Raw genomic sequence first — 18,466 nt, forward strand, 5'->3', positions numbered from 1 at the left:
TGTGTAAATAAATATAAATATAGCGTCGTTGTTGCCATAGTAGCAAAGCAATTACGCAAACTGGTTTTGTAGCAGACGAAAGCCATAACCTTTTCTTTTTAAAAAAAGAGAAAAGATTCTTGTGCCATTAATTTCTATGACTAAGTATCAAAAAAGTAGAACTTGTAAGTAAAAATTGACTCCTTTATTTAATGATCTGGAAAGAGAGACAATTTTCGGGATTGGTGTTTCGTGAGTGGAGCGTGGCAGTGGTGGTTTTGCGTGGCAAGTTTGTTTAGTAGGCCGACGAGTGTTTATTTTGGTTTCAGTATTACAACTAAAGAGAATTTTAAGTAAAATTATCTTCATATTTATTAAAAATGACTTCAGTTTCAAATGGAGAAATCCCTGCAAAGCAAAAGGTAAATCATTATTTTAACTTTCTAACTCTAGAAAATCTTGTGCATGTTAGTAACACGTGTATTTGATATATATAAGCTGAAATCATCATATCCCATCTTAAGCTTTATGCATATAAATTAACGTATTATTTTCCGACTTTGTCTTCAAATATGCTACAACAAATTTGTTTAAATTTAACTTTGGAAAATAAAGGTCGTTTTATTCACTAATTTTGAAATTAAGTCAAAACAATTATTATGTACAGATTGGTTGAAAATTAAGACAATGGTTAGATTCAGTGTTTATTTATTTTTTAATTTATGGAGAACATTAACATCGTTTTAAGAGAAATGTAAACCTTAATTTTAATTTTATTAATTTGATGTAAAGTCGTATGTCGTTAATATTACGCTGATTTTGTTGGTACGTTTAGTAGTTTTCAAGTTATCTAAATGAATTCAATAATTATATGTGAATGTTTTATTTTTCTGATTTAAATTATGGCCCTGAAAGGTTCATTTTCTAATTCATAGATCATGTGAAAGGATTGGTTGGGTTCGCATAGTATTTCCTTTAATATGAAGATTTTGTGTAAAGTTCCAGTTTTGTTATCATCATTGTATAAACAGACTCTCCCATCACTCACATATTGTCGCTTGATGTCTCAAAATTTAGAGGTACTTGATGTATATGCTATTTTAAACTAGAAAAAGGGGTAAATTTTTGTATCATGATCTGTAGCGCCAACTACAATCGCCAAGATGCCAAATAGATTTTAAACTTGCAAATGTTTAGATGTTTGCCCGGGAGTGACTATGAGTTATTTTTTTCTAGTTGGTTCCTTCCTGTGATGTTTTTTTTTAGTTTCTTGCGGGCCGCTGCCTGGAAGTTGCAAGACTTGGCAAAAATTCTGCCACAGATCATGATATGGAAATCTCCACCTGCATAGATAGTATTTCTTTATATTAAAATATTTTCGTTCTTTATAACTTCTTTTGCCACCCCCGAGCAAACATCTGCATGTTTGTTCTTTTTAAATTTGAAAGTTTAAAATCAATTTGGCATCTTGGCGATTGTAGTTGGCGTGACAGATCACAATACGAAAATGTCCCCGGAAAAAGTATAATATATTTATTGTTATTCAGGGATGCACAACTTTTGGCCCCTGAGCCAAAACTGGCTTCAAAGCCTCTGAACGGTTTTAAATATCAAAATATATTAAATATTTTTAATAAAAATAAGAAAAAGAAATTTTTTTTTAGCCTTGGAAAAAAAAGTGCTGCTGTATTAGGAAGTTAATTTGCCCCCAAAAAATTTTTTTATTGATCATCCTGATTTTTCATTTATTTATTGTTTTAAAATAACTCTGCACTTAACTGTTATAATTTCTTTTTAGAAGATTTATTTATAGCTATAATTTCAGTGCTTGCACAGAAATTTAATATTCTGCAAATTTTAAATATTACAATATATTTATGTTGCTTTCAATTTAGATCTAAATACACCTTAATTTTTTATAATTATAGTTTTATGTTGCTCATATTGACCCTCAACATAGCATTTTTTTAGTTTATATGACCTGCTATTGTAAAAGGTTGTGCAGATCTGCTATAATAAATAATTTTGGAAAGATTTCCGTATCGTTATCTGCTGCAGATTAAAGTCTTGGTCACTTCCTGGCAGCTACCTGCAAGAAACTAAGATAAAAACATCGCAGAAGGGGCCCATTTCGAAGGGTATAGCTCCTCAAAGCGATCCCGAGCAAACCTGTACATTATTATTTTTTTAAATTTGCAAGTTTAAAATCCATTTTACAGTGTGGCAATTGTAGTTGATGCTACAGATCCCAATATTAAAATATCCCAATCATTTTCATTAATTTAATTATTAAAAATGCACGCTTGTGTAAGTATGGTCCACTTTCTTTTCACTGATTGTATTTTATTCAACAAACTGTCAAAAGAAATTTTTCGGGAGGATTTTCGTAGCGTGATCTGTGAACAGAATAATCCCCAAGTCTTGGCAGCTTTTGGATAGTAGCCCGTGAGAAACTTATAACTACTAATTACAGAAGGCAATCATCTCGCTATCCTCAGGCAAACCTTTACAAAACATGTGAGTTTAAAATCCATTTAGCGATTGTAGTTGGCATGAGAGATCACAATATAGAGATATCCCTAATAATTTTTAAGCATTGTTTAGAAATCTGACAGATATTGATAATTTTATCTGTGGTTTGAAGTGGGGTGTATGATAAAAACCTTAAATATTATATTTTTGTAGTGATAGGTATAAATATTAGAACGTATTGAAGTACCCATAAAATACATTAAAGACATGTGCCTTTATTTTCTTTTTATGCTTATTACTTTTTTATAAAATGTAATGTATTTAATGTTCTAAACTAGTTTGCTCCAATCAAACTGCTATCATGTATTTCATACCACAACAAAAAAAATATGGAGTTCTCTTACAGCAGAGGTGGACTGTTGTTTGTTTTAACGCACCTTCTAAATTTATTTCATTCAGTTCTAAATATTAGAGCAAAAAACAGTACACAATAAATAAATGACACAATAAATGTATTTATTGTGTCATAAAAATTTATTTTATGTAATAATGGCAGTTTCATTCAATTTATTAATTATGCTAATTTCGTATCATCTACGACTGTAAACGGGCTTGATTTTTTATTTAGTTAAATGAGGCAAATGTACCTTATCATACTTAGCTAGAATTTTTAATGAGGTTGCAAAACCTGCACAAAATTTGTCTTAATCCAAAAAGTTGTGGGTATATATATGTTGTATATAATAATACTGGAAACATGTTTTTTTATTTTTTTTATGTATATTAAAATATGAATTCATCATAATAGTAAACAAGTACATTTTTTAAAGAAAAATAAATGGTTTTAAATTTTTTAAACTGTTTTAGTATCTTATTAGCTTTGCGTAATCTAAATTATTAGTTATTTACATTTTTTCCCTGTACGAAATGTGGGTATTAGGCCTTCCTCATTTAACATATCTTTTTTATGACTTTCTTCTCATGTAATTTATGCATTTCATATTAATTTCTCTTAAAACAGTCTTTCTGGTTTGTTAAGTTGACTTTACTAGAAGTACGTAATATATGTAACTTGTTTAATCCACATGGGGTTAGTATCATATGAAAAAATAGAACTGTGTTGTAAAGTAGTATTATAAGGTTAATAACTCTTTAAAGTAGTTAAAGTTTGATGAATTACTTTAAGAATTGGTATATTAAAATTGACAGTAAAACTTATTGTTATATTTATTTTCTTCTAGTCTAAGAAAAAGGCTCCTAAAAATGAACAAGAAGCTGAAGATCAACAAAAATTTGTCCTCAAAACAGCAAAAGGGACCAGAGATTATGGCCCCATTGAAATGGCTGTCAAAGAAAAATCTTTTAAGAAAATAATTGATTGTTTTAAAAGACATGGAGCTGAAACAATAGATACTCCAATTTTTGAACTAAAAGTATGTATTGCTGCTTGTGAATGTTTTAACATGGAAGCATTTTTCTATAATTCAATGTATTTACATTGGTTTCAATATTTTAATTATTCATGATGGATATTGAAATTACATCTCAGTTTATTATTATATTATACAAACAAATGCAAATATTATACAAACAATTGCTATACGAACAATTAAAAATATTAGTTTTCATAGTGACTGTCCTGTTGGATCTTCTGTAACTTTATTGTAGATAGGGGTACACAACCTTTTTGAATGAAGGGCTTTAGGCACAGCAGATTTGATCATTGAAGGGCTATCTGCCTATGTGTTTAGATAGACATATTGATAGCAATTATAGGTAGTAATTGTTATAGAAACATCATTATTCTAGGCACTAAATTCTTTTTACAAGTTAAATTAAAAATAATAAAATTCTTAGATAATGTAATTTATGGGCGAAAATTTTATAAAGCTAAGTAATCAACATAGAAGAAATGTTTTTTCAATTATCAATAACGAATCTAGAAACAATTAAATTGAGTTGTTTCTTATTTAAAAAAATTTTGTAGTGATCTTGCTTTGGTTTTCGCAATCAACCAGATTTAACAAGCTTGTTCTATTTTTCAAGCCACTAATTATGTTCAAAAACTCCTAGTTATGTATTCTCTTAAGTCTTGAGAGAAATCAAATATATTTCATGTCTTTTCAGGCGATGCAATTTTTATCAATGTAATACTATTTGCAAATTTAAATGGCTGTTAAAACTGGCTGTTACAGCTGTAATACAATATGTTACTCAAGAAAAATAGGGTATAATTTGTAACGCAAAAAACATAGTGAATGAAGCACAATTTCTATAATATAATTAATTTTCCATTCTTTATTTTATTTTTTTATTTATTTTTATTTTTTGCTTTAACAATATGCTACATCTGTATTTTATAAAATGTTGTTTAGATAATACTAGAGAATAACTTTTTTCCTCGCTATATGAGATTTTTTAACAAATCTTAGATACTTTCGTATCGCCGGTTTCAAATCTAATCAAATCTCCAAGCTGCATTTTTATTAATGACATTTTTAGTTTATTTTTTGTTGAAATGTACAAGTTTAAAAATGTTTTATATAACAGGGGGTCACGTAAATGTTGTGATAAACTTCTAGGGGAATTAAGGAACATCATCATGATAGAAATGACGTAAGAACCCATGCCCAAAATGTCATTATGTGAGTTTAGCAGTGCTTCCCTATTATGAACTGTTTCTTCTGCGCTTCTAAATAAGTCACAATACAGAAGCATTCCTGGCCGTGTACGACAACATTTCTGAACATGGGTTCCTATAACTTTTAATCCTGATTGTGTGCCACAACTCCTCTAGAAATTTGCCACAATATTTACGCAATCCTCTAAAGTATATGTATGTCCAATTTGTCAAAAAATAGACTAAAAATGTCATTTTGAAAATCTGTAGCTTTAATAGCATAACTAATTTCAAATTTGAAACCCCATGACCACATTTGTATAAATACAACAAAAAATTTGCAGTAATTTGCAACAATTTAGTGTAATTTCCTAAATTATTATACATTTTGTGAATTAATAAATAATTTTGTTGTAACTCTTTTGAAAAGTCATGTTGCTGTTTCAAGTCATTAAAAAAAATTTTTTTACTTTTCAGGATGTTTTAACTGGGAAGTATGGAGAGGACAGTAAATTAATTTATGATTTAGCTAATCAGGGAGGAGAAATAGTGTCTTTGAGATATGATTTGACTGTACCTTTTGCCAGATACTTAGCAATGAATAAAATAACAAATTTCAAGAGGTATCACATAGGTAAAGTGTACAGAAGAGATGCCCCATCTATGACTAAAGGAAGGTATCGAGAATTTTATCAATGTGTAAGTTTGTTTTGAAATAATGTAGATTTTCTTACTTATCATATTGTATTTAGTATTGAACACCCTTAATGTATGTGAGGAATATTTGTATAACTTTTAGTCAAAAAATATTTACATTAGAGGTTGCAAATTAACGTTTGAGTCAGAAGGGAAAAGTTTGGAACACTGAGCAATCAAAGAAGGATTTAAAATCATTGAAAACTGAGTTATTTTTCAAATGAGACTTAAAGGTGTTTGTCTTTTGTTAAAAACTACCTTTTTTGAAGCATCTTCAAAGAAACTAGTATTTGGTGACATTAATCCCTTTTTTCTTCAAATCAGTTTTCATACTGTTCGGTTGAATCTTGAATGTCTCTTTTTTTTCTTCCTTTACATAAATCTTTATTTGCACTCCCTAGTATAGATAATTTTTTATTTGATTTTTAAAAATAAGTGAGTATTGCAAATAGTCTATTGTGAAACAAAATGTATTTATTTTAAATCTTGTTGGTTAAAATTTCTATTTTATGATTGAGTTGATATTTATTTATAGAAGACAGTTTTTTTAATAACAATTAGATTGCTTTGTGTCCAAATCAGTTATCTAACTGTTCTGCAACTTGAATTATATTGAAATAACTTGAATTATATTTATAATGACTTAAAAAAGCTCTTTCTTTTTTATGTTAAACAAATTGATTTTGTTTGTGGAAAAATCTGTGCAACATGGCAACCAGTTCAGAAAATTATTGTATTCAGCTGTGGTTTTTTTTTTCTCTAAAAGATTAAGACCTGTCTCTAACTAACCAAAACCAGCTATTAACTCATTTATTATTTTTTTATTTTATTTTTAAGCACACTCTATGTTTAATAAGGCATAACAAGTAAGTTAATTTTATGTTGATAGTTTACTGCTGAATTTTCATTCTTTGTGTATTACTTAAAAAGAATTGTTACAAAATCTGGCTGTAGAAATATAGGTTATAAACAAAATTATAAAATATGCTTTTGTTGGATTTTGCCATTGTGTTTAAATTCTTGATAGTTCTGAAATAAGAATTTATTTATAATTCAAGCTATTTTTCCTTCAAAGATATATTAAAACAAATCTAATTTGTGTTGTAAGAATTTAAAACTTAAATTTCATTGTGACAACTGGAGCAAATTTTTGACATTTACGAAAACTTTTTTTTTGTCAAAAATGTTGCCTTTGGGATAATTGTTACATATTAACATATCAATCAGTTATGATTTACCTCTCTTATATGAAACATGTATGTTTATTATCATAGAATTTTTCTTTCTCCATCTCATTTCAGGATTTTGATATTGCTGGGGTATACAGTGAAATGGTACCTGATGCAGAATGTGTTCGAATTATGAAAGAAATTCTAACTGATTTGGATATTGGAGATTTCATGATCAAGGTTTTTCTTCTTTTTTTTCTTCCTTCGTTCAAATTTTTTGTGCCACAATTATTTTTATTTTAGTTTTTTCTTTCTTCTATTGCTTTACATATACCTCATCTTTCTCTAAAATCCAATTGTATAAAACTTCCTATAATCTATTTTATTTTCTGCATTCAATTTCTAAAGATATTTGTACTGAATTCTGCTTGCTTTAATATTTTCCACTTAATTTTAAATTATAATTTTTATGCTCAAATTAAATAAAATAATTTTAAAAATATTTTATATTTTAGCTGTTATTGTTTTCTTTAGATGACTCCAACTACTACAGTAAATATCAGTTGAAAGGTCAGGGAAAACCTTGAATTGTCAGGGAATTTTATTTTAACTCCAAAAATCAGGAAAAGTTGTAATTTTTTTCAAAAACCTGGAATATTCCTATATTATACCTGGAAAATAACCAGTCTTAAAATTGCCAGTAACAGTAATCAGTTATCGAGATTCTAGTTAAATAATTCTAACATCTATTACAATTATCTGTTGTAAAAATTTCACATTTTAGTCAAATTGAAATGTTCTCATTTAATATTTTTTTACATGGAAAATCTAATATTTCACATTACAAATAAGGGAATCAAAGTTTTCTGATGAAAATATGGTCTCAATTTTCATTGAAATTTACCTGGTATACCTAGAAAAGTCAGGTAATTTTTTTTCTGAAATTGAGTGGGAACTCTGAAGGTAGCACCATTGTACATGCCGCTCCCACGCCTATGTGATTATCATCGCCTAGGCCGCACTTCCACTTTTAGTCACTAATAAGGAGAAATCAGGCATTCACATACACACACACAAAAAAAAACATATCAAAGCGAACTCAGAGACTTTTAATAGCTTGTGATTTATATTGGATGTTGCACAATGTAAGTTACTCTATTTTTCAGGTTAATCACAGGAATATACTTGATGGGATGTTTGCTTGTTGTGGTGTTCCTGTTGATAAATTCCGAACTATCTGTTCTTCTGTTGATAAACTAGACAAGGTAATGAAATCTTAATTTTAAATTCACTTAAATCAACAACAACAACAATAAATTGTGAATTTCACTACTAAGAATTTGTTTTAAGAAAAGGTTTTTTCTTATAAAAAGGTTTTTTATTTTATAGTCACCATGGGATGAAGTAAAATCAGAAATGGTGAATGAAAAACACTTGGATGAAAGTGTGGCTGATAAAATTGGTGAATTTGTTAGAAAACATGGTAATTTTATTCATAGAATTAATTTGCATTTAAATAACTTTTTTTTCTTTTATATTGATATGGCTGTAATATTTTCACAGGAGGAGCTGATCTCATAGATGAATTGCTCAGCCATGAAGAGCTTTCTAAAAACAAATCTGCTGTTCAAGGTCTTGAATCAATGAAATTGTTTTTCACCTATTGTGAACTTTATGGTGTCCTAGATAAGGTAAATTGTTTATGGAATTGAAGCTAATCATTCTCCTTTCTTTGTTGATAACAATATATTTTTATTGTTAAATCACTATTTTTTGTCATTTGTGACCCACATGGTCAAAATGTCACAAACTTTTTTATCAAGATCTTTTAAAATGTGTTTTCTTTTTGTAAAGATCTGTGTTATTGTAGTTACTTCTAAATTGCACTATGTTTTCATTAGGTTTTTTTTTAAATTTTTTATTCGCCTCTTGTTCTTTGCAATAGCATGTTGATTAATCAGCTGTGGTTTTATTTTAGGAATGAGTTTCACTTTCTTTAGCATGAAGATCCTCGTCATTCTTTCTTTTTTTTCTTCTTTCTTGTTAATATTGTTTTTAGTGATATGCAAGTCTGAACACAGATTTATCATGTCCTAGAACAAAATTTATTTCTCGTTTCTTCGTCAAAACTCAGTTTTTATTTTCGTGTTTTGTGGAATTTTCGAAAAGGCTTTATTTGAAATTTTAATCCTTATAGATATATATGGGAATTCTCTACAGTTTTCTTTTTAAAAAATGCTTTAGAGACACAAGCTTTTTGTACAAAATTTTAAACAAGTCCTCTGCATTTCTAAACCCTGGGACAATCTTTGCCTTCCCTTCCTTGAGTACTGCTTTGGCTATGTGTTTTTAAATGTTAGTATGTAAGAAGTTGACATAGCCGGACTCTGAACTCTTTCATTGGGAACTGATTTTTGCTTTGTATATGTTCATTTGTTATACTTTTGGATTAGGAATTACCTGATCTATTAGTACATAGTAAATAGTTGTGTATATCTGTGGTCCTGCTAATAAGCCTGGGATTATAAGTTTCTTCCTAAGAGTAAACCTTTCCTGAAGACATAGGTTATTTCCAATCCAACTTCATTAAATGGAAGAAATTGTTTATTAACGAAATATCAAGTATTAAATTAAAATTTAAACATTCTATAATTACAATATAGTTTAAATAATCATTTCTATATATTTTTTTAATCAGTGAAAAAAAATGAAAGCATTGAAAAGAAAGATAATTTTAATGAATTTCTAAAGAAATCAAAACAACTATTGTTTGCTTGTATGTTTTATATGAAGGAGTTCTGTTGACCTTAATTTTATAATTAATAAAAAAAACTTTTGAAATATCCTAATCAAATAATATATTACTGTATACTACAAGTCACACACGTTGTATTCATGTTACAAAAGAGCATACTAATTTTCTACCAAATGTTGTTAAGTACGAGTGCTGAAAACAGTTCTTAAATAGTATGCTAAAGGTATTAATAAGCATTTTTAACACAAATTGTATTTTTACATACTTAATCATAAAATTTATTCATATATTGAAATAAGATATATATTAAAATTGTAATTTATATATTAAACTTAAGAATTTTTAACTCTAATTTTTTGTTTTCTAAGTACTAATTTTTATTTTCAAACCAATAATTATTTTGTAACATTTTATAAAAAATGTATTAAGTGGTAAGTAAAGTTAAAGGTTTATTAATATTTGAACATAAAATTGTATCTGAACTTAAAAGTTTTATTTTGAAAAATAAAACTTGTTAGTTTTTGAGTATAAATGTTATATCTAGAGATTTCCTCCTTCTCATTTCAACAATTTTATAGTTTTTTTTTTAGAATTTGTTAATATTATAAATTCAAACAGTAAAATTGGACTTCTTATTCCTAGGAAATTGTTTTTTACTTTGAACAGCTCTAAAAAGTATTTTTCTCTATTTCTTATAAATCAATCTGCAATAACATTACATTTTGAAACTGATATTTTACGTTTGTGTTATAAGTATAACAATGCTTGGTAACATACAGTAAGTTATTGATGCTCAAAAAAGATTCTGTCAGGAAGATTATATATTTTGTCCAAGATGCGAGAAAATGGAATTTAAATTAAAGAAATTTTTTTATTTATTATGTTTAGGTAAAAATAGTTGTATATTATAATTACAGCTCTTATTATGTCTGTTTAATATAGATGCTTCATGACAAAAAAATATATTTTATTCATAATGTTTATGATAAATATATGTTAAAATTACTTTATTTTATGCTTTCCATTTATCAGTTTGCTTACTATAAATAAAATAAATACATAACAAAATATTTTCCTAACTTAAGTATGTATTAATCATGTGATTCTGACTTGAGCTCAATTTTACATATCTTGTTATGGACAAATTGAACATATTTATGACTGATGTCATTGCAGTTTTTGTCCCATTATCAGTCTTATTTATAGTGGAGAAATTGAAAACAAATTTCCTTTCATTGCTGTCATTATTTTGATTATTGTCATACTCATATTTCTAACTTTTCCACTGTCAATGATATTATTTCGAAATTGTAAAAAAATTATATGAATAAACTTTTTATTGAATTAATTTAATGACTTATCTGTGCCTACTTTCAGATTTCTTTTGATCTTAGCCTTGCTAGAGGACTTGATTACTATACAGGAATAATATTTGAAGCTGTTTTGATTGGTAAGAAATTTTCATCAATGCATTTGGAGAATTTTACAATTTTACTAAAAAACTAAAAGATGATTTTGTGCAGATAAAAAACATTTTGCTAATATGTTGCTGAACTTATAATTATTTCTTTGTGTTTTTTTAATCTGTACCATTTAATAATTTATTAATATATATTTGATTTTTTTCAAACAACAAATGTTAAATCATTAATATATAGAAGCTTTCTTATTTCTATGGCCAATGTATGGGTGTATATTCTTTACTGTGCTGCTCAGAGCAACTAACTATTGACTTAAAAGTCCCTAGTTTCATCCCTGCTGGTTAAATATCTCCCACACTCGCTCACATAAATGTCAATATCTTTCATGATTTATTGACTTTACTTAATTCTCTTTATGCTCGTGTGATGCATTATACTATGAGCTGCTTATCCCGGCACTCCCTCAGCTCTGCCATCTGAAAGCATTTCTTTCTTTCAAGATCATTTCTTACCAGGTTAGATTTGGTTTTCCTCTTTCCATCATGGGCCCAAGTCAGTGCTATTCATGTTGGGTCTGCTTTGTTTTTCCAACTTAGAACATTGTCCTAACATTCCTTGTCCCTATCCTTAGTTTGATTTTTGGGTAGATCAGTATGGTGATTTATTATCACTGTAAATCAATGAGCATTTTTATAGTTGTAGGAAAAATCTTTAACTCTTAGCAAATAGATAGATTAAAAAATTAAGTTATGCAGATGTCTTTATATTATCACTTGAAAATTAAGTCAACAACTACTTGCTCTTTCTACATTATTAAATAATCAAGTAAAGGAGTAAATTTAAAAATTAATATGCCATTAGAATGAATTATTTTTAAATGATAATAAATGCAACAAATGACTGTAAAAGCTTAATTATGACAGTAAAAGTTATCTTCAACAGAGAGCAACAAATCTCAGTAAGTAAGTTATCGCTCACTTTTTACTTCTGCTCAATAAAGTATAATTTATTGTTATTTGAAATATTGAAAATAGCATTTGATATGTTTAATCTAATTTATTTGAAACTGCATAAAAAAAAATTTTTACTTGTTTTTTTATTTTTTTATTTTCCAAACATAGGTCAGACGGTGTTGGATGAAAACAATGAGCCTGTCAGTCTTGGTAGCATAGCTGGTGGTGGTAGATATGATGAACTAGTTGGCATGTTTGATTCAAAGAATAAGAATGTTCCATGTGTTGGAATGAGCATAGGAATCGAACGTATTTTTGCACTTATGGAAGCTAAGCTATCGGTACTGCTGACTTTTTTATAATGTTTAAAAATTATCTCCATTGTTCTTTGTATCTACCATATAAGGTATCTGAAAAACTTTGAAACTGTTAGGTATAAGGAGAAATACACTTTGGTTCGAAAGTTACAAAATACATCTGTGAAATATTTTAAAAGGTTGTATTCAAGTATACCAAACCACCTTTCAGATTAAGTTGAGATTAAGAAAATTTAGTCACTGGATCAAAGGACAAGTAACTAAGAGATATCAAAATTTTATACACATTTTCACTGGTCAGTTTACAAATCTCTATTTGATGTTCTTAATATGACCATGAATGAAAAAATACAAAACAGAGAATATGCAAGACAGGGAAAATTTGATAATTTTAAGTGTAATTGGAAGCCAATTAGTTATAAATATCTGAATAAAGCTTGTTATCTTTAGTTTTTTATTCATGGTGCGTAGCGTTTTTAAAAAGTTCTTAAAGGTGCTGTATAAGAAGTGCATAATTTTCCCTTTTTGAAAGAGCTTTTTCTTTACCATTTTGATTTTAGCTGTGTAAAAAGCAAAAGCGTGGTTTTCATATTGTTCTTTTCAACTTTTTGCAATTAATTCAACCACAATCCATTTCGGCGTGCCGTAGGTCCGTAACGTATAATAGCACCAATCACGTTGCATTTTTGATGAAATACTTGGGAGTGACTACTGAGCTGTGTCCTATGTGATTCTCAATTTCAGGCTTCATTTTCGACCCTCTGAAATCGAACCGAAAAATCTTTATATTTTTATGGTTGCTAATATAATCAAGAAAAGAGTTCTTTGTCAAAAACTAGTTACTTTATCATGATCATATAGAGTCTTAGAAAATTATTTTGCATGCTAATGTATATAGTGTTTAAAGTAGTTTTTGAGTGCTTAAAAAGTACTTTAAAGGTGCTTATTTTTTGTTGAGAGATTTGGCTTCGCACCCTGTCATCACATCATGGTCTAAAGAATGAAGTTTTAATGTCATGTTTGATCGAAAGAAGACAAGCTTGGTGACAACTTTTAGTCATGTTTTAAATTAGTGCCTAAATTACACCACCGATGAAACCCCCTTTTTATCGAAATTCTAATTAACAAGATATCTATGCAACTAAAGCAGAAAACAGAATTCTCTGACAAATTGCATGTTAGTAAAAAAAAAAAAAAAAAAAAGACTTGCACAACTCCATGTATAAGAAGGTTACTTATAATCTTTAATTATCGAAAACTCTATAATATAAAAAAATTTGTTGAAGAATACTATTTTGTGAAAAAGCACAGAACCATAAATCAAAGAGCTAAAACAGCATAACATCTCTACATCAATGGCAGTTTCAAGGGATCGCTAATAATTTATTTTATTATGGTCTGAGTCAAATAACAGTGATCCTGAATCCTCTGACCACCATTATCGGACCCTGTCGGAAGTAACTAGGGGGTTGAGTTGTGTATTCATGATATCCTTATTTAAATCATAAGCCGTAGTCATAATACATTTTTTCCATCATAGATTCATTGCTAGTACAATGATTTTATTAGATATTTTTTTAACTTGATTCTTCAGTTTCTCTTTTAGTTACAGAAGGCAAAAATCATGTATGCTTTGTTAGTTTGTTACCTAGATAATAGTTTGGGGGGCAGGAAATATTAAGTCTCATTATAATCAAAGTAAATATGAATAATAAATTATTTGTTTTTGCCTTGCAGGCAAGTGGTAAGAAAATACGAAGCACAGAAACAGAGGTTTATGTTGCCACAGCTCAAAAGAAATTGGCTCATCATAGAATGAAGCTTTGTCGAGAGCTATGGGATGCTGGAATAAAAGTAAGTTCTGTTTTATTTTGTCATTAAACATCCTAGATAAGAATTTAACTGAAGATGATATTTATATCCCAGTTAAAGCTGCATATGTTTGTTTGCAGAAAAAGAGTAGATATTTTATGTTTCAAGTAAAATTATTTAAAAAAAAAATAATAATTTAACCATGAATTTCATTCCTTATCTCAATTATTCTATTAAAGCATGCTCTAAGTTTAATATGTTTGAAAATGAAATTTAAACTGATTTATAAAATTTTAAAATTAATAGCTAGCCTCAGGAATTTTTTAATTACTAATTTTTATATTTTGTATGTTATAAAATTTGTTACATTTATAAACAAGTTGAGACATTTTACAGTGCTTTCACCCTAGAACAACTTTTTTTTTATTCAGTACTTTTCTTGCAATAAAACTCATGTGACTTTATTTTCTTAAATGTATCTGCTTATGTTAATTTTTTTCCCTTGCTTTCTTGTATAAAGTAACATTTAATAGGTAATATGCGCTCGACCATAAATTGTCCATTAACAGTTTTCTGTTTTATGACAACATTCTTTGAAGGAAGTTTTAATTTGTTTTATATTGTTTTCTTCTAGGCCGAACAATCATACAAATTAAATCCAAAGCTTTTAGATCAACTTCAATATTGTGAAGCTCGTGGCATTCCTATTGCTGTGATACTTGGTGAATCAGAAATTCAAAACTCTGTTGTAAAGATTAGATTTGTTGAATCAAGGGAGGAGGTAGGTTTTTTGTTACAGTTGAATAATTCAAGATCAATTGAACTAGAAAAAAATTTGAAACACATATAGTCTCTCACACAGAAGAGATAAATAAAAAAGATTTACTCTATTTAATTAGACTGACTCCACACATATTCTTCCTATAGCTATTATGCTATACATTTTCTCTATTAAATCATTGTTTACTAGCTTAATTACATATAACATTTAAATCAATTTCTTATTAGTACATTTTCTACTTCATTAATCAGCATTATCTTTTCAGTTAAGGTTTTGACTTAAAGGAGCTTTAGTTTTTGACCCGACTTAAGAGTATAAAAACAATACTTATTTGACTCCAATTATATTTTTTCCATTACTAGATATTGCGTTTGAACAAGATACTAATTATTGGTATTTATGTATGCTTTCACTTGTGTTTGTGTGCAGAGTAGACAACATATGTTCTGATGTTATTTCATACTGCCTATGTTTTTAAAGATCAATAAAAACTGATATGTCTTGAGGGAAAGCTACCAGACTCTCCCTTTAACTTAGGTTTGGTATCAACAGTGAATGAGTTCGATATTTTTTTTCTTTTTAATATTCTTTCATAACTTATAATTTCACCTGAAACATTTAATTTGCAAATATATTCTGACTTATGGGTTTTATTTATAAACTTTTCACTTAGCTGGAAATTGCTGATTCTGGGCTGGTTGATTTTCTACTGAAAAGGAGATGGATATCAGTGAATTATCCGGATGGATACTATCCGAATAGAACTCTAGACTAGTAATTACAAATAGTTGCCACTTGCTACCAGAGACAAAAAATGGTATCCACTTTTGCTCATTTGCTAACCACTTTCAGAGAAGTGTACGCACAGCATTAGATTATTGATTTAATAAATTCTTTTGGCAAAAAATAGATTTATTTCATTTGAAAGAATTTATTTGATTTAAATCAATTTTTATTAAAATCATTTTTTTTATAAGGAATTATGTTAAGGAATTTTTTAAAAAAAAAAAAATTTTTTTTAATTTGTCACAATATGCGTAATGAATCTAAGACAAGTCTTTGTTGCTTGTTGTAAGGAATTAATCTAAAATGTTTTAATTGCTTGTTAGCAACTTAAATTTAATGCAATAAATATGTACTTTCAGTTTTCAGTGTCCTTTACCTTAAAATTTGCATTAGAAATTAAATTATGCTTTTTTTAAGGCTGAATTTGAGTTTTTATAGAATAAAAGCAAATTTAATGATGATAAAATAGATTTATTCAAAAAATTATTGAAATGAATCAGTGATTAGAATCAGTTGATTAGAATTATTGCAACCCTTTGCTGTGCAAAAACTCTCTGTGTGGCAAACAGGGGTAAAAGTTGCAAAATTTCTCAAGACTAAATCTTTTTATTTTTTTAAAAAAGAGACGTGTTCCCCAAGTAAGTAAAAAAAAAAAAAAAATTATGTTGTGCATTATAAAACCAATTTTTCTATTCAATAATTTTTCTTGTAATTGTCTTGAAAAAATTTTCTTGTAAAACTTGCTCAAGGAAATCAAAATCTATTGAGATTATGTAGTAAAATTTTTACACATAATTTCACTTTATTTGAAAATCTTTAAGTTTCCATCATAAGATTGTTAAGGATTGCCTAATAATTATAAATTGAATTTAATTAAATATCAAATTTATTTGAAATTTATGCAGATATAATTTGTGAGATATAATGGTATTGAAAAAAAAAATCTTAAAAATTTACAGCAATAAGTAGCAGTGCAATTGCTAAAAAAAAAGAATCGAATAGGCCACATGACTTTAAAATATAATCGAATGGGGTGTTTTAAAACTGTGTAAAAATCTGTTGTATTACTTCACAAAAAAAAAGACGAGTGACAATACTATAAATTAACCATGGAATCATCGCTACTCAAATCCATTAAAAGGTTATTACTTTTAATAGCAGGACTTGATTTCATCTTTTTGTAAAACCCTATCATAAAACATTGTAATTGCTTTGTTCACTTCTGGCTTTGAACAGGGCATTGATTTACGAAGTGATCAGAGCAAATTGATCATATTTTATTGCTTTAAATTAGGTCTGTCACATAGTCACCAATTTTAGTGACTAGGGTTTGATTTTTTGGTAGCCATTACCTACGCCAATGTTCGCAACTAGTGACCGCTAGTCTAGAGCTCTATTTCCAGATCCTTTCTTTTGACCTAAATTTAATATCAACACAACAGTTAATGGGGTCAATATTTTGTTTTCTTTTTAATATTCTTCTATAACTATTTATTTCAGCCAAATCATTTCATATATGAAATTTTAGTTCTGACTAATAGATTTTGTTTGTTAACTTTTTACTTAGCTGGAAATTGCCCAATCTGAGCTGGTTGATTTTCTAAAGAAAAGGAGATTCACATCAACTTAACTAATCATAATGCGGAACTTCTTAACTAAGGCAATAAAGTGCTTCTCCATGAATGGCTTGTGAAAGTTATTTTTCAAGTGACTCACTGATCGAAAATAATCTATCATTCGTATTTATTATTTATTTATACTTTCTATTTTAATGATGTGTATATAATTATAAAAGGGAAACAAATTTTATTATGTGCCTAAATGTTCCTTGGTCTAATTAAATTTTATGTTGTGAATTTTAATTTTTTGTAACAATTTTAAAACTGCTATGGTAATGTCCAAATGTTATGTTTCTATTAAATTTTTTGAAAAACGTCTGTTAATTCTACAATATAAATTAAATAGTTAAAAAGTTACTAAATAAAAGTTACATCATTAAAGTTACTAAATAAAAAGTTTTAATGTATGATTTTTTTCAAAGATTTTATGCAGAGAATTTATGTATATTTCTTAGAACTTTAAAATAATATTCAATGGAAATGAAATTTGTGCAAATAACCATTTGTACTTCTATTTGAATTAAATAAAGCAAAAATATACATTTTAATTTATACAGCATTGTAAAACTTTTATTTTTGTACTGCAGCTTCATCACTGTATTTTTTTTTAAGTTTTGAATTTTTTTACTAATTACGAATTATTTCTATCGCAAAAATAAAATCAACAAATTTACTTTTATGTGCCTCATTTTTTAAAAAAAAATATTTGAGTGTTTTAAATTATTACTTTTTATATTAGGTGTCTGTATGCAAATCTATTTTATGTTAATGAGCCAAAAACAATTGCCGACAAAATATTTTATTTAAACCCTAATTTTACTTCCTACTTTTTTTTTTTATTCATTCTCTGATTTAGGTGAATTCATTCTATTGAAACCCTGATTTAGGTGTACAAATCTTTACCAAAGATTATGTTTAAGTACTCTTTTGACTTTCTTTTACAAAATGACCAAAAATAAAAATTTTGTAGCTTTCATTTATTTTAAAATAGCTTTTCTTATTGTCAAATTGTATGAACATTCTTAAAAGCATCTGTATTTTATCTGTACCAACATATAGAAATAATAAAAAATGCATTTGTAAAAA

At 27.6% G+C, this 18,466-nt stretch overlaps 1 protein-coding gene across 4 annotated transcripts; it reads left to right on the forward strand.

The window, feature by feature from the left end:
• The first annotated feature begins 4 nt into the window (after positions 1-4).
• LOC107453249 (histidine--tRNA ligase) lies at positions 5-18,466 on the forward strand. 4 transcript variants are annotated; one of them, XM_043054900.2, is made up of 14 exons: positions 250-401; positions 915-1,058; positions 3,693-3,884; positions 5,549-5,770; positions 7,069-7,176; positions 8,103-8,201; positions 8,326-8,419; positions 8,500-8,627; positions 11,069-11,141; positions 12,234-12,406; positions 14,120-14,236; positions 14,829-14,975; positions 15,649-15,792; positions 17,329-18,466. In XM_043054900.2, exons 2-13 carry the CDS (start codon positions 960-962, stop codon positions 15,748-15,750), a joined length of 1,554 nt encoding a protein of 517 aa, XP_042910834.1. In that variant the 5' UTR covers positions 250-401; positions 915-959; the 3' UTR covers positions 15,751-15,792; positions 17,329-18,466. The 4 variants fall into 4 exon arrangements, with proteins under 4 accessions (XP_071035773.1, XP_015925491.2, XP_042910835.1 ...); XM_016070005.4 differs by lacking the exon at positions 915-1,058 and having other exon boundaries at positions 31-401; XM_043054901.2 differs by lacking the exon at positions 15,649-15,792 and having other exon boundaries at positions 218-401.

This window comes from Parasteatoda tepidariorum, chromosome 4 (assembly GCF_043381705.1).
Source record: "Parasteatoda tepidariorum isolate YZ-2023 chromosome 4, CAS_Ptep_4.0, whole genome shotgun sequence".
Lineage (NCBI taxonomy): Eukaryota > Metazoa > Arthropoda > Arachnida > Araneae > Theridiidae > Parasteatoda > Parasteatoda tepidariorum.